The following is a 21,024-nucleotide window of genomic DNA, read 5'->3' as shown; positions in this document are numbered from 1 at the left end:
GTATTTACTATTTTTGCCTTTTTACATGTGTTTGTAATATCCAGGCACAGGCCCTAATACATGGTTAATTTTTATAAAAGTTCCATAAGTATTGAGAATACATACATTCTTTTGCAGTGCCATTTAAAAGACATTATATATCTTTTAGCTCTTGCTTCTCTAGCAATTTACTCCATCCCATATTTTACCTTTTGTTTATATTTCTGTTAGACTTATCCAAAACTGAGGGAGGGACATTTAAGTCTTTTGTCACTAATGTGTTACTGTCTGTATATTTTTGTAATTCAGCTAGTGTTTCCTTTTAAGAATTTGAATGTTAAGGCATTTACAACATAAACATTTTAATAGTGATATTGATTTGTTGTCTATGGTTCCTTTCAGCATAATGTAGCTTACTTATTTATCTCTTTTTATTTTTTAAATATTTGTTTTTGCTTTATCAGATAGAATGATTGTAACTCCTGCTTTTTTGGATTCATTTGATGCAATGTAAATTTTTTCCCCTTCTCACTTTTATTCTGTGTATGTTTTCAAACTAGTTCTTATAAGCAACAGATTGTAGTTTTTTTTCTTTTCTAATGTGTCTCTCTTTTTTCATTTTATTGGATTGTTTAATCCATTCACATTTTAAACTCTCATTTAACTCTAATATTGATTTGTTGAATGCTTCCTAGCTGTAATTTCTTATAGAACAATCACAATCAATTCCACACATGTCCCACCATCTGTTAGCCATGTTCCAATCACAGGACCATAGATTGAGTGATCCAGTGGCATCATCTAGCTCAATCCCTTCATTTTACAGCATGGGAAACTGAAGGGAGGTGACCTGCCCAAGGTCACACAGCCAATAAACATCAGAGGCTCTTGGATTCCAGAGGTAGGATTCCTTCCACTGTATTATGCTGCCTCAGTGGGAACCTTTTCTTGGCTACCACAAAAAGGGCTGCTAATGCATATTTTAGTATGTATGGGATGTTTCCTTCTGTCTTTGACTTCTTTGGGGTAGATGACTTGCAAATGGGTCAAAGGGTATGGTATGACATTTTAGCCATCTTTCCCACAAAAGTCCAAATTGTTTCTGAGAATGATTGGTACAGTTTACAGGTCTACCAACAGTGTATGAACACTGAATTTTGAGAGAAGAGCTTTACAAGCACGGTAGGAATGCAAACCAGATTTTGGGATGTTGCTGCATGAAAAGAACATGCCTTTGAGTTTTCTTGGTCCTACGCTAAACAAAACATGTCTGATGGGCACTGGTGGTATTGAGATGCCTTCTAGAAGCTTCTCACAAGTGTCTTTAGGGAAACTTGTATCAATTTGGTGAAGGCAAATGCCCCCCGGGTGGTACCTGATGTCCCAGTGGTGGGTAGCTGCGAATACTGGCTTCAGATATGTCTCCAAGGATTTTGAAATGTTGTTGAACATCTGGATTAGCTTTTCATCCTCTTTGGTCATAGAACTTCGTACTTCCTGTCTTGTCCGATACAAGGTCATTTAATTGGAGTTTCCAGAAGGATTTTTATCAAATCTTAATGGGCTGTAGAATGCTAGGTGAAGTGCTCCATCAATCCCACTCATGACCAAGCCTACTCTGGACCACCTCGCACCGACCAGGGAGGGGAGGGGAAGGAGAATAGGCCAGAGATGGCCCCATGACAAGGCTGCCTGAAGTCCGAGTCCATGGGCAGAGGTCTCCAGGGAAGGGGGGGAGTCTAGCCTGGCTGCTTTACTCATTTCTAGTGAAGAAGGGACTTTGAGAGAATCTCATCCACCCCTGCATTTTACAGGTGAGGAAACTGCATTCCACCTGTCCATGGATACACTAACAGACACAAAGTTGCTACGCCAGGGCTTCAAATCCAGATGGGAGCCTTGCGAGTTGGGGTGCTCAGGGTGCCCATTCCGGGAAGGACATCACAGGACATGGTCCCTTTGAGCTACACTCTCTCCTCTGTGTTGACGACCCGGCAACCAAGGGCCATGCCAGCAGCTTCATCTAATGGCCCCTATGCACAAATCCCCTGTCTCCTGGACTGTTAGGGCAGTCCAAGCCTGGGTGGCTGGCCTGGTGGGGGTAGCTATTCTCCAGGACCCAGGCTGGTCTGCCCTTCCACTGCAGGGGTGAACTGACCCTCCTCTGAACCATCCCTGAAATAAATGAGGTGGCCAAGGTGGCAAGTGAACGCAAGAGCATCAGTGAGCTAATTATTGCCCTCGTGCAAGGGGTGTGCATTTGGCCCTACCTTGGATGAAGGGCCCTGGTGAGCTCTAGCCACTGGGCTCCCTGCTTCCTGAGGGTTCGCCCCTTACCACATTGGCCATGACCAGCCTGACCTATTTCTTCTGTCTGGGCCCATAGCACTGCTCTCCAAATTCCCCATGGCATCCCTCATGTGGTTCCGGGAAGCCTACACATGGGACTGCTCCCTGCCAGCAGGCCCAGGGGCTCAGATGCCAGCCTGGGCCAGGAGCCCTGCCAAGGACCTGTGAGGAGGGGACCTGGGGGTGGTGCTCCATGACCACCCACCTTAGCCCGAGGCTGAGGCCCAGGCCCAAGGCCCCTTCTGAACTCTGTTCTCTACCTTCACCCAGCTCTTGGCTTCAGCCTGTGTCTAGTGAAATGCCCCCTCACCTTAGCACCTTAGACCTCTTTCTGTCCCCTTTCTTCCCTCAGGAAGACCCTGCAGCCCAGGTCTGGCAGCCCTTTGCTCCTGTCCAGGCCCATGCCCAGGAGCAGAGGCACTCCTGATCCTCATGCACCATGGCCACGCCAGACCCAGTCTGCCACTTGGGCTCTTCTGGGCTTCTCGGCCTGGGTCTGTCTGTCTCACTGTGCTGAGATTCTCACTGTTGCCTTTTCTCCCCACCCCGGCCAGGTACCTCTCTGCTCAGAGCTCAGGCCCCACCAGACTCTCTCTGTGCGTATCCCCAAGGCTTCCTTTACTCCATATCTCCCCTTCTCCCAGGTTGTCTGGAGCCTTCCTTCCCTCCCAGCCCCCTGGAGCAGTGGCGCTGAGGATGCTGCCTTTCCCCATTGCTATCTGACCTTCCCAATCCAGAATCCTGAGATTCTGCTCCCCCCAAGCTATGGTTCTAACCATCCAGCCCCTCTTCTTCCCCTACCCCCCAGGCTGTGGCCTCTGCTCTGGCCTCTCAGGCCTCTTCATAAGCCATTTCTCAGGCCTGGAGGGCACTTTCTCCTTGCCTCCTTCTACTTGCCCAAAGGCCCCCATGGCTGGGCCTAGACTGCAGCCTGGACTTCTGCTCCCTTGGCCAAGAGGTTATGGACTGGAGACTGGAGACCTCCCAGGACGAGGGATGGAAACTAGAGCTGAAAAGGGCCCAGAGGAAGGACCAGAAACTGAGCATCTGAGCACCAGGAAGGCAGGGCACAGGGGACCCATGGGGCCCTGACTCTCAGTGTGTGCAAAGAGGAAGAGAAGTGCTTTACCAATGCCATCCCATCAGGGAAAGAACGAACAAGCTCCTCCTTAAAACTATTCATGGCCCTCAGCAACTGGGAGATGGTGGTGGGGTCCTTGTGGGCCCGGAAGACCTGGCACTGGCCTGAAGAGGGGAAAAGAAAGGTGGTTCAGAGATGTCAGGCCTGCCCACCCCAGCAGGTCCTTGAGGATGAACTTCGGGAAGGCAGAGAGACAAGAACAACCCTTGCCGGAGCTCATCATCCGTCCCTCCATCCATCTCCTCCAGCCCAGAAATGTCTGGGGACTGCAGAGGGAGAGCCCAGACCCACAGGAGGCTGCTTCTCATTGTAGCCAGGGTATGCACTAAAAGAAACACAATCTCTCCGGTCCCCTGGTTTTCTACCACTCTGTGACAAGGTGGCTCCTGGGGCAGGGCTAGATCCTTGGGGCTGCTGGAGGAGAGAGAGAGGCTAGCCACAGCAGGGTCACTGTCATGAGTGTGAGTGGATGTGTGTGCATGTGTGTGCATGGGTGCTGGGAGGGGGGATGGTTTTCTTAGAAACAAGCATAGCGCTCCCACATTTACTTAAGGACCTGGCTCCCTCCTTAAAGCATGTTGGAAGGATGCAGTGGCTACCGCCTGGACCAGCAGCCTCCTCCTTCCCCTTGGGCTTCCTTTGGGCAGGGAGGGAGCTCCAGGCTCATCCTCTCACAGACCTGCAGAGCCAGAGGCCCTGAGAGGGCCAAGGTGTGAGGCTCCCATCCCCTGCTTCCAGGGCCACACCTCTGAGCAGGCTGCCATCACACACAAGGATGGGAGGGGTGGGGGTGGGGGGGTTGTTTTTGGCATTGAATGAGTGAGCACTCATGGGGGAAGGGATGTAGCCACTGGTCTCTGGGTGGCGATGGCAGCCATAGACTTTGTCTCATTGGGGGCCCAAGGAGGGTGGCACCTTGTCATAAAAACCACAGCTCTTGCTTTTAGGGCATGTTCCATGTATGATCCCTTGGACTCCTCCAACCACCCTGGGAGGGAGCTTTTATTATTAGCCCTTTTTAACAGATGAGGAAACTGAGGCTGAGGGCAGTGACTTGTCCTGAGTCACAAGCTGCTAAGTGTCCAACTGGGGTCTTCAAACCTCCTTGCCCACCCTGCCATTTACTAAGCCGTCAGGGTTATCATTTCGGCTAATTAAGCAGAGACCCCCCCACACACACACACTGCTCCAAACATAGGGATGCTGGGGGCTGTAAAGATGGGCATCTGGGATGGGCTTGGATGGGCTCTGACAAGCCCTGCTGACCTGGGGCAGTCCCTAGAATGCGGCCTTGCCTGAGGCCCAGATGCTGTCCAAGGTCACTCAGGGGGCAAATATTAGGGGCAGGATTCAAACCCAGGTTCTCTGACTAGACTGATCTGTGAAATCCCCACAAATGAATGGTACCCTTCTTTGAGACAAGTGGTGACGAGGATGGGAGTGAAAATGAGCATCTTCTGTAGAAGGGGAGGCCAACGTAGGGAAGAACCAAGTAGAATGGCCCATAAATGGTGCCCGGTGGTTGACTCTAGTGGGAGAAGCAGGGTCCCCTGTACAGAGATGCCAGTTCACAAATGGCAGCTGGGCATGATGAGGAGGGAGCTGGCTGTGTGCTGAAGGCTGGCATGTTGGCCAGCTTCCATTAACATTCTGGGGGAGCCTGGTGCCAGGGGACAAAAGTGGCATCATATGGACCAGTGCCACTAAGCCACTGCCTGGGTACACACTCACCGCTGATCTGAACGATCTTCCCCTTAGGTCCAGGGCCAAATTTTGGCTTCTCGTACACCATGCCATACAAGATTGACCTGTGTGAAACAAACATTCAGCTTCAGGCCCTGCCACCACCTTGGAGGAGGGCCTGAGGGGGCAGGGTGCAGACAGTGCCCGAAGCTGCCAACTATGGATTCCCTTGTGTGTGTGTGTGTGTGTGTGTGTGTGTGTGTGTGTGTGTGTGTGTGTGTATGCGCATGCACGTGCACGTGCTCAGCAGCACCGGAGGGCAAAGGAGGGAGTCTGAGTTCACAGGGTCCATGGGGGCCATCCCGGTTTGACAGTCACGAGTCACGCAGAGCAAAGTCCCTCATAGGGTGCTACCCTAAAGCTCAGAAATGTTGGGTGGGCACAGAGGGAGCCAACCACATGAGAAGGCGATTGCGTGAGGCAGGGCTCATTCTCGGGTCTTCCTGACCTCAGGCGCCGCGCTCCAAGCATCATCGGAGCCAAGCTGCGTCGGGAGGCCAGAATTTGATCATCCTGCTTCTCCTCCCACCTGGCCCACGGCTCCTAGACACAGCCCTTAGGACCACGAGGTTCCCGAGGAGCACCACCAGGCTGCCCTAGCCCGCCGCCAGCCTCTCAGGCTGCAGCAGAGATGAGGCACGGCTGCGGTCCGTCCTCCACACCGCGGGCCCCCGGGATGCAGGAGTTTGGGGGCCGTAGGATTCACTCCAACGCGAGACAGCAGTTGACGTGGCTTTGCTCTGGTGACTCAGTCTACCCCAAATGTCTCCAGCCTCCCCCTCCTCCCTCCATCTCGGCTAAGAGTGCCTGCCCGCTGCCCCCGTCACCAGCGATGGGCTTCTGACTAGTGGCGGAGCTGTCCTCCGGCACCCTCCCTGGACGAGTCAAGGCCCCTCCACGCTGGACTGAGGACTTCCACTGGTCCTGGGAATGTTCTTCCCCTTGACTCCTGCCCAGCTCCATCCTTAGCGCGCGCAGACTGACTGCTCCATCTGTTTCTCTCTGTTTCCCTCTGAAGAGCTGAGTCAGATAAATGACTCACTGAGATTTTTTTCTTGGATTTTCTGATGAGGATGTAGTGGGTTTTCCAGATCTATTCGGGGGAATTCTTTGTGGAACATTTGAAAGTCACCTCTCCCTGGTTCCTTTCTCTATCCCATGTCTAGCTTTGGGCTTAACAGTGGAAGTTTCTTTGTAACCTCTCTGCCCAGCAGAGTCACCAGAAGGGTATCAGGTCTTCTACATGCCTTTTCCAGAGAATTTTCCTGTGGGTGGGCCTGCCCTGACTATGAAGCCCCACCTCCAGGCCATGTTCATCGGGGTGACATTTTCAACTTGTAGTCCAGATGGAAGAGGTTTGGGGTGGGGTGCTGAGCAAGGTCTGGGGACCGGTAGAGTTGTATTCTATGTAAAAATAACACTGAGGACCGAGAAAGTTCTGATAAAATAAAAGGCCTGTGGTACATAATTCAGCAGAAGCCAAAGCCCAAGGTTCTACCTGTCTGCTGAGTGCTGGAGAATAACGATCCGATAGCTTGGAGGGAGGTCATTCAGAATATTGAAATGCTGCTCAGAAACACAGAGATTCTGCCAGGCCTGGAGAGGGAGAAACAAGCTGCTGTTTGTCATAAGCTCAGCTCAAAAGCACTTGCTCCACCCCTCCCTCTTCCTCAGCAAATGCTCCCAGCCCCATCCCCCAACCCTGTTCCTCCTCCTGTTCCTCCTCCTCCCATCCACCCCACCCTCCATCTTCCTCCTCCTCTTCCTCTCATCCACCCCCTACCTTCCTCCTGCTCCCATCCACTTCACCCTCTATCTTCCTCCTCCTCCTCCCATCCACCCACCCTCTATCTTCCTCCTCCTCCTCCTATCCACCCACCCTCTATCCTCCTCCTCCTCCTTTTCCTCCTCCTCCTCCCATCCACCCCACCCTCCATCTTCCTCCTCCTCCTCCTCCCATCCACTCCACCCTTTATCTTCCTCCTCCTCCTCCTCTTATTCACCCCCATATCTTCCTCCTCCTCTTCCTCCTCTTCCCATCTACCCCATCCTCTATGTTCCTCTTCCTCCTCCTCCTGTTTCACCTCCATTCACTCACCTATCTTCTTCCCTGCCTCCCCCTGTAACTCCAAGGAAAGGGTGACATCTCTCTTAGCCCCAGACACCCTCCCTCAGCTCTCAGCTTGTCTGGTTTTCTCAATCCTTTCAAACCAAACAAGTGACCCTTGACCAGGCTCCTCCCTCCCCAACCCCAACCCCCTTTCTGGGCTCTTAGGAAAAGTCCTGGGAAAAGGAAGGGGGAGAACAAGCCTTTGTATGGCACCTGCTATGTGCCGGGTGCTTTACAAACACTACCTCATTGGAGCTTCACAACCACCCTGGGAGGTAGGTGCTATTCTGATTCCCACTTAATAGATGAGGAAACTGAGACAGACCAAGGTGAAGGGACTTGCCCAGGGTCACACAGATGTCATTGCTGTTCAGCTGGGTCTGGCTTTCTGTGACCCCATTTAGAGTGTTCTTGGCAGAGATGCTGGAGTGGTTTTCTATTTCCTTCTCCAGCTCATTTTAAAGCTGAGGAAACTGAGCCAAACAGGATTAAGTGACTTGCCCAGGGTCACATAGCCAGAACCCTTTCCTGCCTTCAATTCTGTGTGCCCTGGTTTTCTGATATCTGCTCTCCTGGGGGGGGGCAGGGATTGAGCTCACTTTTATGCGTGCATGTTTATATATGCATGTATGTGTATGTATATATACACACATACACACATACATGTACATTTGGGTCCCAGTTCGTAGCACCTGGCAAGTAGTAAGCTCACTCATCCATCCCCTGGATCCTGTCTGCAGCCCCCAGGGATGTGTGGTAAATGCTTTAACAACTGGCTCTCTGAAAACAGGACACTTTTACATTTAATTGGCATTATTAACATTTCCTCCATTACCTTCTTAAGTCTGAACAAGTAACCAAACCACAAACCAACTGGAAGGAAAGGAGGGTATGGCCAGAGAGGACTATCAGAATTATTTGCCTTGGAGGCAGAACACCGACAGGTGAAGATGAGCTCCAGGCCAGCTCTGTGTGTGAAGGTGAGAACACCAATAAAGAGGAAGTAAGGGGATTTGTGAGGGCATCCTCATAGAAATGGAAATATGGCTGGCAGATCATGCTGCTGGATTATGCAGACCACTACGACATCTGGATCTTTTTCGAGTGAAACCTTATCTAGCTATAAAGGAAGAATAGGGTGGAAGAACAGACAGAATTCTGGACTTCGTCTAAATGCTGGGTTCAAATCCCACCTGACACTTAGCTTCAGTGCAACCATGAGCAAGTCACTGAAACTCACTGAGAGGATGCTTTCTTCTCTGTAAAATGGGGTAATGTCTACTGTTGGGTGATTCTAATGTTGTAGGCTTTAGAAGTCCCGTGTAAATGTCAGCTGGGATTATGCTAACCCATCTCCTATCTCTGAAATGGATTTTTTTTTGGATGAAAGTGTCAGACTTCACATTCCACCTTATTAGCTTGAAAAGAATGTCCTGGCTGATTGGGGTCTTTTGGGGCCCTGATGTTGTCACCCAAATAGTTGATTATTTGTCGTGGGCCTATAGCCAAGTCATTGGTGAAAATGTTACAAAGCTTGGGGCCATACACAGAGCCCGTGGGAATTCTGAGAGCCCTCTCTCCAAGACATCCTTCATATGCTCCAAACAGATTCCGCCTTGGTGCCCAAATCTGCCTCTCTCCCAACCACCTCCATTTCTGTTGGCAGCACCACCATGCATCCATACCGCTCACAGCCTTCCCTCTTCCTCCATTCCCATGGCAGATGTATATGCCCTAGCTGCTTCAAAGACAAAGAACAACAAGGAGAAGGCCCTGCCCTCAAGGAACTTACATTCCTTGAGAAACAACATGTACATGGAGACATACATATGAAACAGATACAGTCAAGACCTTTTTTGGCAGGGGAAGAGCCTCATGCAGAAGGCAATGTCAAGCTGAGCTATGAAGGAGGAGAGGAAATGGAAGAGGCTCCCAACCCAGTCCTCTGCTGAGTCTGAGAGCCTGGACCTCTTAACTCTTATCTCTAACCTTCCTCCACTCACACATCCAACTGGGGCCCAACCCCCAGCTCTGAATTCACCCCGGCATGCTAGTGGCTAACCTGCATTTCTCTACCTTTTCACAATAATAAATAACGCAAGACACTCTATCAAGTGAGTTGCTGAAATCTAGGTTAAATAACTCACAAGCATTCCCTACAATTTTGATAACCTTGTTTAAAAAAGCAAACAAGGTGAGCCTTGAGGCAAGACATGTTCTGAGGGTGAAGCCCAGTGATGCTTTGTGGGGGCTGCTTCCATCTGGGGAAGTGCACTAACCATCTTCTGGATATCGCGGTCCACAATTTTGTCTGGCACTCAAACAAATCCCACCGGCCAATAGCTGGCCAATTCATTTCTGTCCTCATCCTCCTGCAGGGTGGTGCAATCCTCCAAGAGTCCTAACCCAGCCGCAGCAGCAGTCGAGCCTCCCTGCCTGCTGTGGTCCCTACAGGGTTGGGGGGGGCAGGGTTTCTCAGGCCTGGCTGGGCAGCTGTGGCTTCTCTCACTAGCCCCCCACTTGTCTTGCTTATCTACACCCTTCCCAAGGTTCCCAACTTTAGTAGCTGGATGGTTGTGAATTAGTTTGGGGCTACAAAAGCCAAGATAAAACAAGAGACTGGCCAAGCAGAGAGCCTGGCAAGAGCATGGAGCCTCTGGAGTCCTGCATCCAACAGCATGGCCCTTCAGAATCTCCCCAGGGATGCTGTGTGACCGTGAGCTTAGGGGATCCTCAGAACACCCTAGCCTGTGTAGACAGGTCCCAGGCCCATTGGAAAGGTGAGCATGTCCTGTGGGAGATTCCAACCTCACTCTCTGCAAATGCCAAGGCCGGGTTTACTCTCACCACTATCCCTCCTGCCTGCGATTATTACGATAGCTCGGGTTCCCAGGGAAGGCTCCAGAATTACCTTGGAGATCTGCCCGAGTTTCTGCTCCACACTCTGAAACAGGGCCGTGCTGGTCTTCCCTTGCTGCTGCAGCTTTTGGTGAAGTTGGAGCAGGGCTGCCAGCTGGGAGCTGCTGGTGTTGGTTGTGACCGAGAACAGGAGCTTCCTCATGGCCAGGGATGCTGAGCAGCTCTGGGAAATGGGACCTCCCTGGGATCAGGCTGGGGCAGAGGCCCCCGCCCCCACTTTCCAGCCCAGGCTAAGGCTCTGGGGGACACAGCCTGGATGCTGTGATGGAGAAACAGCTGCAGACACGGGGACCCATGGAGGCATTATGTTTGTGTCTGACCATGTCTAGTAGAGGGTGGGCCCCTTACCACCGAGGCAAGCAGCAAGACCATGACTTGGTGGTGTGCGGGCAAAGGGAGGGGACAGAAGGGGATTCAGCCCCAGGCAGTGATGGTAGTCAGAGCTGTTCTGCCCTGCTCTAAAGAGAGCCCTGAATGTCCAGTCTCAGGACCCAGCATTAAGCCTTGGCCCTTCACCTGCTACCTGGGGACTTCAGGTAAAATCTTCCTCAAGCCTTGAGTAAGCACCTGTTATAATCAAGGCCCTATGCCTGGTACTGGGAAACACCAATGCCTTTCCTGCTCCTTAGGAACCCACATTTTTGTGTGCAGGAAAGCAAAGAGAACTGGGTAGAGAGAGAATGGGCACACCCACTCATGTAGCAGTAACCCCAGAGGTAAGGATCTAAGCAGAGGCAGGCACTGTAGGCTTAGAGATAGCCTGCCTTGGGGGAACAGCCCAGCCTGAGCAGAATGCAGACCATCTGAGGGGACTCCTGGGGACCAAGGCCGAGAAGGGAGGGGGATTGTGCAAGCTGAGGAGTTTGTCAATGGGGTGTAATCAGAGGAGTGGGGAGGACTACAACCTCAATTGGTCAGGGTGCTTCCCTTCAGAGGTTTTGGCTCCCAGGACTGAAGTGTCCTATAGCCCGTCCATGGGTCCTGGAAGCAAATAAATCTTGTTTCCCAGCTTCCATAACTACAGGTAGACAAGTTCAGGGAAAGCCCAGGCCAGGCTTGCCTCCTCACCTGGTAAAGAGCCAAGAACTGGCAGGCAGAAGGTTGATCCATGACACCGATGCTTTCCACCATCTCTAGGCTAGCTTGGGCTGTAATGCTGATCAAGTTATTGTTGAGACTGATTTGCAGGCACTGAAGGAGAACCTCAGAAGCCTGGGAGCGGAATTTCTGGGCCAATGCAAACCTCTTCTGAGAAGATGAGAGAGAGAGAGAGAGAGAGAGAGAGAGAGAGAGAGAGAGAGAGAGAGAGAGATTGCTTCTGATTATTTACTTTTTCAATTAATAAGCATTTGTTTTTCTTCCCTCCTACCTTCTCCTTTTCATCAAAAGAAAAACAAACAAAACCCTTGTAATTAACATTCATAGTTAAGCAAAACAAATTCCCACAGTAGCCATGTCCAGAAATTTGTCCCATTCTGCACCTCTGTCATCATCATTCCTCTTTAAACACAGGGTGGCCATAAATTGGGGAGCTGCTGAACAAGTCCTGATATGAGAGTGGGATAGGGTGCTACTGAGCTGTAAGAAATGATGACAGGTTGGTTTCAGAGAAGCCTGGGAAGATTCGTATGAGCTGATGCCGAGTGAAGTTGGCAGAACCACGAGAATGAAGGATACCAGAACAATAGTATTGTAGAAAGGAGCTTCTCTGAAAGACTTGGGAACTCTGATCCATGTGGTGCCAGCTCGACTGCCAGCCCTTCCACACTCACCTGCCTTGTTATGAAGTACTAACCCCAAATACCTTTAGTTCTCTGGCTTTCTGGATCTGGTCTTCATTTTGGGAAGTGTCCAGAAGGTTTGGCTTCAACCTTGACTCGGCTTCAGTCTCCTCTTTGTCCGTCTCCAAAGATGTCATGGCCATCACTCTAGAATCCAACTGTAAAACAAGTTTCTAGGAATGATTGGGGCACTTTGGAATGTTACATAGTTCTGAATTTGGTAAATGTCTTTCCTTGTATGGCTCCCCAGCTGCCCCCAGAGAGCAGTGTGGTGACTGGTTGTTATACAGCTTGCTTCTCTAAATGTTTATTAACTATCTCCTGAATCACAAAATTTCAGAGCTGGGAGTCAACCAACCTTCTGGTCCAATCCCTCTCTCAAAAAGAATATCCACTATGACTAGAATTCTCCCAGAAACTCAAGTCAAAATCAATGCCCCATTTTTCCTAGACTCGATTCTTTTTCTTTCTTTTTTTTTGAACAAAGGGGACAAACCACCTTTTGTCCAAAAGGAAGCCCACTATTTCTCCATTGCTCCTTGCGTGATATTTGTGTTTTGTTCCACATCTCCCCGAAGCCTTTTTCTCTACTGGTAGCATCTTGCAGAGGTCACTGATAGATGCTCAGCCAATCTCCACACTCATGGATGCCCTTCATCTATGTGCAACGTTGTGAACTCATCTAGTCCTTTCCTATATCACTGCACTCATCTTGAAGATCAACTTCCTGTCAGTTTTTTCTTCTGTCCTTTTTAGTCTAAAGAAATTTTCCAAAGCAGAGAAACTGGAATGGGTCTGTGATTCCCCCAACTTGGAGGCTCCCTCCAATGTCTCCTATTGCTACCCACTCCTGTCTGCCCATCCCTGGTGACTGTTCTTCACAAATAAGGAATGAGGTGTCAGTCCTTCTAAACTCTGCCCTTGTCAGTCCAGGGCACAACAGCTTAAGAATGACCTTGATATTGGGGCAGGTAGGTGGTGTAGTGGATAAAGCACCAGCCCTGAAGTCAGGAGGACCTGAGTTCAAATCCGGCCTGAGACCAGACACTTGACACGTACTAGCTGTGTGACCCTGGGCAAGTCACTTAGCCCCAATTGCCTAAAAATTAAAAAAAAAAAGGATGACCTTGATAATCTGGAGAACATTGCTTGGATACCTGTCCTATGAGGATCATTGAAAAAAATGGTGAATGGATGGTCACTTTATTATTCCTAGAGACGAGTGACTCAGGACAAACAGACATGGGTGGGTGGCAATCTGGACAGTAGATAGAGTGCCAGGTCTGGAGTAAGGAAGACCTGAGTTCAAATTGCCTCAGACACTTACTAGTTGTGTGAGCTTGGGTGACTCGCTTAACGTCATTTGCCTCAGTTTCCTCATCTGTGCAATGAGCCAGAGAAGGAAATGGCAACCCCCTCCAGTATCTGTGCTAAGAAAACCCCAAAGGGGTCAGGAAGAATCAAACATGACTGACACTGACTGCACAACACCTTGTCTGCACATAGCAGGTTTCAGGTGGTCTCTTCCATTAGTCTTTAATCTCCTTGAGGGTGGGCACTGCCCTTTGACTTTCTTTGCATTACAAGCACTCAGCACAGTGCCTGGGACATCGTAGATGCTTAATAAATGTTTATTGACTCACTGACTGCCTTCTCCTTCCTCAGATACTTTTCATGAACAGATGTTTTCCTGTTGCTTATGCTAGGAAAGGTGTTCAATAGGGCTATTTATGTTGTCATTCAAGGAATTCTGAGATAGTCTAATGAACAGATGGATGGGAGGGAGGCACCTTGTTGGAAGAAGGCCTTGAGTGCCCTGTGGAATAAAATGGACAATAAGCATATTGGGATCTGATCTCTGTTCAGTTTTCCCATCAACTGTGAAAAGGGAAAGGTGTGGTCAGCTGTGTATCACTGCTGGTGAAAGCTTGCCTGCTCCTTGCTGATGCACAGGAAGATAATTCTGTCAAAAATGGTACAGAGGTAGGAAAACAGATATGTGGGGGGGGGCAGCTGAGGCTCTCAAGGTTCCCATCTGATGTTCCCCAGTCTAGCTACGATCCCCTGGCTCTTGGTGGGCTTCCCCACCAGCCTCAGCTTTGTCAGAGACACAGTTCTCCTTGCTTTCTGCTGACACTCTCCTCACAGGTCTAGGCTTGTCTGTGCTGTTCTCTGGGGACCCTGTCCTGGAGGTTGATCTTCTAGGGAAGCTTAGGAGAGCCCAGGGAAACCCTCACCCTGGATCACACAATGTGGCTGGCTTGTAGTCTGCATCACTGAGACTCAGTCAGAGAGCTCACCGATTCACTGAAGGATTGACTCTGCCCCTGACTGCAGGTTGCTCTTCCACTCCGGACCAGATTCCCTTCCCTGAACTTACCTCATTATTTTTGTGAACTAGCTCCATGAAGGGCAAACTTTCTTTCTACCCAATCAAGCCTTCACTTCCCCTGCCATGGGTAGTATTGGAGAGAAGACTGAGAAGTCAAGTACCTTGCCCAGGACCACAGAGCCAGTATGTGTCTGAGGTGTAATGGGAACAAAGATTTTTCCTGGCTCTATGGGTGTCTATTTGACCACTCTGCAATTCTGCCCCTCCCTTCTGAATGCAGATGCCATCATTGAAGAAAACATGGGAATCTTTCATCTTTGTGCCCCAAGTCTGACTTAAAGAGGCTATCACATACCAAGAAGTTTTCATCCCAGTAATGAGCCAAATGAACGGGGTCAGTCTGAAGAGCCAGGAGATGGAGGGTTTTTCCAGTGAAGTACAAGAATTTTGCTCGAAGTTCAGTGCATCCAGTGCAGAAGTGCTGCATGCTCTCCAAGTGGGCCAGAGCTCTGTGGGCCGCAGTCCGTTTCAGGTTGAACCATTCCTGTAAGAACCCCAAAGTTGTGGAATGTACCCAAATATAAGTTGGAGTGGAACTCTGCTCCCCACCTCCTCCTAGAAGCCCAGCATTGCTATGCACCACTCGAGAGGTTGGCTACTGCCCTAGACTGGCCTCGTAAAACATCAGGGCATGTCTGTTTCCTACTGGATTCTGAATCTGAGGTATACAGACTGGAGGTGATCTTGAGAATAAAGCAGGAAAGCATCTCAACAAATACAGAAAGAATACAAAAAGGGTGTGTCATTTCTGCCTCAGTCTCCCCTCCCCTGGACTTCACAGCCTTGGGCCTCACTCTTGAGGTCCTTGTTATCATTACATGGTCACATCTGTGGCTCTGCCCCATGACCAAGGAGTGCTTGCTCTCCTGTTGGGCAGGGTGGAATAATATGTTTAAGTCAAATAAAAACTCTATGTTTTGGCTTGAGGGAAGGGACAGTACTCATGAGAAATGGGCCCCTGTGATCAGCAAAAGTCCAAGGGTGGCCAGAGAAAGGCTGAATGGGTCAGGGAAGTCAGAGGCTTTTCTCTCTGCAGAGCAGTCTCTGATACATTCTCAGGTCCCTTTCTGTCTAGATCACTAGCAGGGACACTTGGGTCATACCTTGTAAACGAGAAGAGATGTCTCAAATAGCAGGGGAAGGTTTTCCCCTATAGACTTTTGCCCCCAAACTGGAGATGAAATGTACCTACTTAATGGAATCCTCCTTCAGCAAATGGGATTCAGCTTGATCAACTGATAAACGTGACAGCCATTGTGTCAAATTAGCTCATTCCTTGGGAGGAGAAGGGGTAAATATGTCTTAGAGCAGGATTAGAGCTGGAAGGAGCCTGGGAACAGAGCATCAGACTCCCTAAGCTGGAAGGACCCTAGCGAGCTGCTCACAGATCCCATTGTTCATGGTCCAACCCTTTCCAAGTACAGATGAGGAAACAGAATTATAGCAGTGAAGTCACACAGCTTACTAATAAACAGAAGAGGGCAGATTTGAACCCAGACCCTTCAACTCTAAATCCACAGCTCCTTTCTCCAGAAGGTGTTGCAGGAGAGGCACCTGCCAGTGACCACTGCAAGGTGAGTGCAGGCAAGTCCCTGGAACTTTGGACTACAAAGCTAGCAATACAAAAATGGTCCTGAGAGGAGGCCCCATGTCTAGTGCCCAGCCTTCCACACTGATTCCTTGGTCAAGCCAGCTCAAGTCCTTGCTATCGTTGGGGGGAATCATGGCTGGCCAGAAAGGGTACCCCAGGAAAGGAGAACACCAGGAAATCTGGAAAAGTGACAATGGAAACTCATCTTCTCAAACCTCTAGGCTGGCTTTGGGGTATCTAGACACAGCTGGGGGTGCCGTGGGGCACAGAGCACTGGGCCCGGAGTCAGGAAGACCTGAGATCAAATCTGACCTCTGACACTTCCTTGATGGGTGACCCTGGGCAAGTCACATCACCTTTCCTTCTCAGTTTCCTCATCTGTAAAATGGGGATAATAATGGCACCTCCCTCCCAGGGTGATAGGCAGCCTGTAGGAACCAGTCCTAGGCCCTTGCAGCAGCCTTTTAAGTTTTTGTGCTAATTACCCATTCCAATTTGGTGAAGTCACTGGTGCTCAACAAGTAGTCAGCCAGGATTTTTTCCCATGTCCCTTTTTTCATTTCTTCCTGCAGGGCTTTTTCCTGATTATACTGAATTATCTCCAGAGAGATTTCAACCAGTTTTAGCTTGACGTTGGCGAGCTTCCTCATTAGAGGAGTGCTGATATTCTGAGTCTGAAACAGCAAAGGTTTTTCTAAGCACAACATGGCACCAAGATGATCCTTAGCTAGAGGCCTGTCACCCATTGCTTCATCATCACTGACACTTGTCCAGTCCTATGCCCTTCCATTCTCCCTTCTAGGTAAGAAGTCCTTCATTATTCCACTTCTCCCATAATCAATCAATCCACCAGCATTCCCATGTCCTCTGTGCCGAGCATTGGGACAAAAATGAGACGATTCCTGCCCTCAAGGAACTTACATTCTAGTGGGGAGACTTGCATATATGAACATATGCCCACACAGACGGATACGCAGAACAGGTGCAAAGGTCATAGGAAGTAATTTGGGAGGAAAGCCACTAGCATCCGGGATGTTTTGAGGAAGTTAAGGGTTCTGACAGGTAGGGGTGTTGAGGGAGGGCTTTCCAGGCAGGGGACCCAGCCTATGGAAAGGAAAGGAGAATGGAGGTGGAATGCCACATATGAGGCTCTGAAAGTGGGAATGGGAGCCCAGTGTGAAGGGTGTGGGATGAAGCGTGATCCTTGAGGCAGTAAGGAGTCCCAGCTTCTGGGACAATGGTCACATCTGCGCCAAGTAGGGAAAGCCCTGAGCTAGAGAGGAGCCCAATGAGGAGGCCATCACAGTAGCCAAGAGGCGATGAGTTGAGCTGAAGTGGGGATGCACATGCACGCATGCTGCAGCTGCATAGTCTAGCCATGTTATCCCCTACTCAAAAAGCTTCACAGGCTTTCCTCTGCTTCTCAGACACCCTCCAGTGCCCTCTCCTCTGGTGGACATTTAGAGCCCTTCCCAAGTTTCCTCCAGCCTCCTTTTCCAGGCAATCACCCATTACTTCTCACACATTCTGTGCTCTAGGAAAACTGGAAATTCTAGCTCTGCCTCCATGTCTCTGCTCAGGAGGCCACTCTCATTCCTGATCTTTTCCTTTAGGAATCCTTAGCCTCTTTCAAGGCTCAGCTTGAGTATCACCTCCTTCAGGAGCCTGTCAGACTTCCCCAGCTGTTGGCCACCCCCAATCATCCTACCTTCATTTTGTACCTATCATCTTTCCTGGGAACATGCTGTCTCCCTCAGGTGACTGTAAGCTCCTAGAGGGCAGATAGCCTCTCACTTCTGTGTTTGTATCCCCAGTACATAGGCAGGGCTTGGCAGATGGTGAGTGCTTAATTAATGCTTGCTGATTAATTGACTTCTTTAGGAGATCATTAGGTGATAAATTTATTAGTAGGTCTTACTTAGTATCAGGGCCAACATTTGCCTAGGTGTTCTGGGTGGGGGCTAGGAGGCAAGAGAGTAAGAAAATCCCCCAAAGTGTATTTGGGCCTTTTCTGATGGAAGGTTTATACTGAAAAGTTCTCAGCACACATCAGTGGCTGTCAGTTTTTTGTGTTTGCATCTTACCTGCCTACAAGACTGTGAGCAAACAGAGACTGCTTTATCTAAGCACAGAATCTCCCCCACTGCTGAGGTCAGAGCCCTGTACACAGTGGATGCTTATTCAATGTGGCTTCAGCCCAACTTACTGTTTTCTTTCTGATGATGGTGACTCCAAGGAACCATCTTTGGGAGAGGATGGCCATTAACTTCCCTGAGATTCTGACTTTTGTCATGGAACCTAGAGCTACAATGACTTGTCCAGGGCACATCTTTTGACTCCTCTTTGTACTATCCTCTTCTTTCCTGTACATTTCTCCTCAAAGGGATGGGGTATCATGGACAGTACAGATGTTTGGCTAATATTGAGGGGATGCAATCTATGTCAGGAAGCTTCCTCTGTAAGGGCAAATGTCAAAGGGCCCTAGAAAGTGGGCACTAGGGGGCAGCTGGGTGGCATAGTGGATAGACCACTGGCCCTGAAGTCAAAAGGACCTGAGTTCATATCTGGCCTTAGACCAAACACTTGACACTTACTAGCTGTGTGACCCTAGGCAAGTCACTTAACCCCAATTGCTTAAAAAAAAAAAGAAAGTGGGCCCTGGAGGATGGCTCTTACCTCATTAAGTGGCAGCAGGGACTGAATATTACAAAATATTTCTTCTAGATACATAATAGCTTTCTGGGTCAAGTTATAGGCTTCTAAATAATAGCAGACCTTTGCTTTTTCATCAGCCTCATATTTGGCAAATAACCTTAGGAAAAAAAAAAGATAGGTAGCACCAACAGTGAAGGCAAAATTAGTACTTTGCTCAGTTACCCAGGTGACCTACAAAACCCTGACACCAAGTCATGTAATGTTTTCTTCTTCAGTTAATCTATGCATTTCATTTTTGTAATTACTCATTAATTTCATCTCGTTATCAATTACGTTGGAATTTGATTGGGCAAAAGTTTCTGATAGTTTTTTTTAAAAGTTTCCTCTTTAATTGTTGTGAATTCTTTTAAATTTTTTATAAGAATGATTTTGTTTTCCCTTTTCTTTTTTTTGAAGTGAGCTAACTTTATTTTATTAGATTTTTATAAAGCTCCAAATTTTATCAATCAATTCAGTTTTCATTTTATTTTTTATTTTTTGCTTTCACTTTTGCTACACTTTTATTTGATGTTCGGAATTTCTACTTTGATGTTTAGTTGAGGGATTTTGTTTTTCTAGTTTCAGCTGTGTGACCAATTCATAGTTTTGTTCTTTCTTCTATTGATTAAGGTTTTCAGAAATTTCCAAAATTTCTTTTATGGATTGCTGTGAAATTGAAAATCTACACTGCACATTATTTTATATTATTTGTTAATTGAGAATGTATTTAATCATGGGAAATGAATATTTGGGGATCAGACTTGATTGTAGAGGCCTCAGTGGTAAGGTTTGTAAATGTTTAACTCCCTATTCTTATGGGCTACAACCTGACCACCAAGACTCAAAATTTGTAAATTTTTGCTCACCAAGGAAGGGAGGAGGAAAGGAAAATGAGTGAACCTGGTCATAGGATGTTTGCCCACCAGGAGATTTTCCAGAAGATGTTAGCCAACTCTCCCTTCTCTTATTTAAAAAAGAAGTATGCATACTTTTCTCTGTTCCCATTCCTCAGTTTCCAGAGATCTATCAACTCAATTTTTCTAAAGTTCTTTTCAAGTTCTTAACTTCTTTTGTCTTTGTTTTTCGTTTTTCTAGCTTTGTGAAAGGTATATTGAGGTCCTCTGCTTTTACAGTTTTACTACCTTTCTCCCTGCAATTTAACTCACTTTTCCTCTAAGTATTTAGATGTGATGCTATTTAGTGCATACATATTAAATATTTACATTTGTTCATTCTCTAGGGTTCCTTTAATCATAAGTAGTTTCCCTGCTTTTCTCTTTTCATGATGTCTATATGTACTATAGCCGTATCTGAAATGATAATTGCTACTTTTAGTTCACCTGAAACTAATATATTCTATAACATCCCATCATTTTAGGTCTACGTGAATCTTTATGTTTCAAGTGTGTTTCTTATAAACAACACATTGTTGGATCCAACTTTCTAGTCCATTCTTCTTTCCCCTTCTGTTTCATGGATGAGTTCACCCTATTTGCATTAACATCCAATGATTATTCATTGTGTATTTTCCTCTATCCTTTCCTCTCATACTTTTTCCTTTCTTTGCTCCCACCTACTTCTTTCCACATAAAACGGAGGTAAAAGAAGAGCTTGCCTGTCACTTGGGACCTATAAATGAAATGGTCTGTGCTGTTACCCCTCTTCTCTTCCCTTTGCCTGACCCTCCAATAACAGAATTTTACTCTTTCTTGCTTTCTTTTAGCCCTCCCTTCACACCTCCCTTCCTGTGTATATATATATCCCTATGTTTGTGTATGTGTGTGTGTTCAACTTTCCTCCCTTTGTCTGAATCAGATGAAAGGGAGGTTTGTGGAATGTCCATTTCTCCCACCCCTTTCTTCATGAGTGAATATTCTTCATATCAGGTACAACTCATTTGTAAGATGGCGAGTTCCTTTTCCTTCCTCCTCCTTTCCTTTCCAGTGCAGTCCCCTATCTCTCCCATCTCCATCTTTTCCTAAGATCATTAAAACATAACAAAATCATCCCAGGCCCTTGGTTCATCTTGCTTACATTTCCCTATAATCCTCAAAGACATTAGAATTCTGAAAGGAAAAATGTTTTCTTATTAACATGTGAACAATGCATCCCTATACATTCCCTTCCAAATGATCAAATGTGTATGCCTTTCTGTGTTTCTCTTGACTCTTGCATTTCCATGTCAAAGTGTCTGACATGACATGACTCAATTCTGACCTTTTCATTAGAGATGCTTTGAAATTCTCTATTTAATTTAAAGAACATTCCACCCTCCCCCATCACCCTCGTGGTATTATTCTCAGTTTTGCCATGTGGGTTATTCTT

The 21,024-nt window shown here is 48.1% G+C and overlaps 1 protein-coding gene across 10 annotated transcripts in view; it reads right to left on the bottom strand.

Moving 5' to 3' along the window:
* Nucleotides 1–21,024, bottom strand: part of CFAP46 (cilia and flagella associated protein 46) — a 149,011-nt gene that overhangs the window by 23,693 nt on the left and 104,294 nt on the right. For 9 of the 10 annotated variants that reach the window (XM_020973052.2, XM_078150669.1, XM_078150671.1 and 6 more), the window contains 10 exons: nucleotides 18,682–18,817; nucleotides 16,491–16,679; nucleotides 14,710–14,898; nucleotides 12,046–12,180; nucleotides 11,310–11,489; nucleotides 10,234–10,404; nucleotides 6,711–6,808; nucleotides 5,201–5,277; nucleotides 3,458–3,573; nucleotides 1,355–1,476 (listed from right to left, as the gene is read on the bottom strand). In XM_020973052.2, coding sequence (XP_020828711.1) covers nucleotides 1,355–1,476; nucleotides 3,458–3,573; nucleotides 5,201–5,277; nucleotides 6,711–6,808; nucleotides 10,234–10,404; nucleotides 11,310–11,489; nucleotides 12,046–12,180; nucleotides 14,710–14,898; nucleotides 16,491–16,679; nucleotides 18,682–18,817 — 1,413 coding nt within the window. Of the gene's footprint in view, nucleotides 1–1,354; nucleotides 1,481–3,457; nucleotides 3,574–5,200; nucleotides 5,278–6,710; nucleotides 6,809–10,233; nucleotides 10,405–11,309; nucleotides 11,490–12,045; nucleotides 12,181–14,709; nucleotides 14,899–16,490; nucleotides 16,680–18,681; nucleotides 18,818–21,024 lie in introns of those variants that run through there. The other variant, XM_078150674.1, reaches the window with a different exon arrangement.

Source organism: Phascolarctos cinereus, unplaced genomic scaffold, assembly GCF_003287225.1.
Source record: "Phascolarctos cinereus isolate Bilbo 61053 unplaced genomic scaffold, phaCin_HiC Scaffold_3;HRSCAF=262, whole genome shotgun sequence".
NCBI classification, from domain to species: domain Eukaryota; kingdom Metazoa; phylum Chordata; class Mammalia; order Diprotodontia; family Phascolarctidae; genus Phascolarctos; species Phascolarctos cinereus.
The sequence above is the reverse complement of the archived record's forward strand: the minus strand, read 5'-3'. Positions and strand labels throughout refer to the sequence as shown.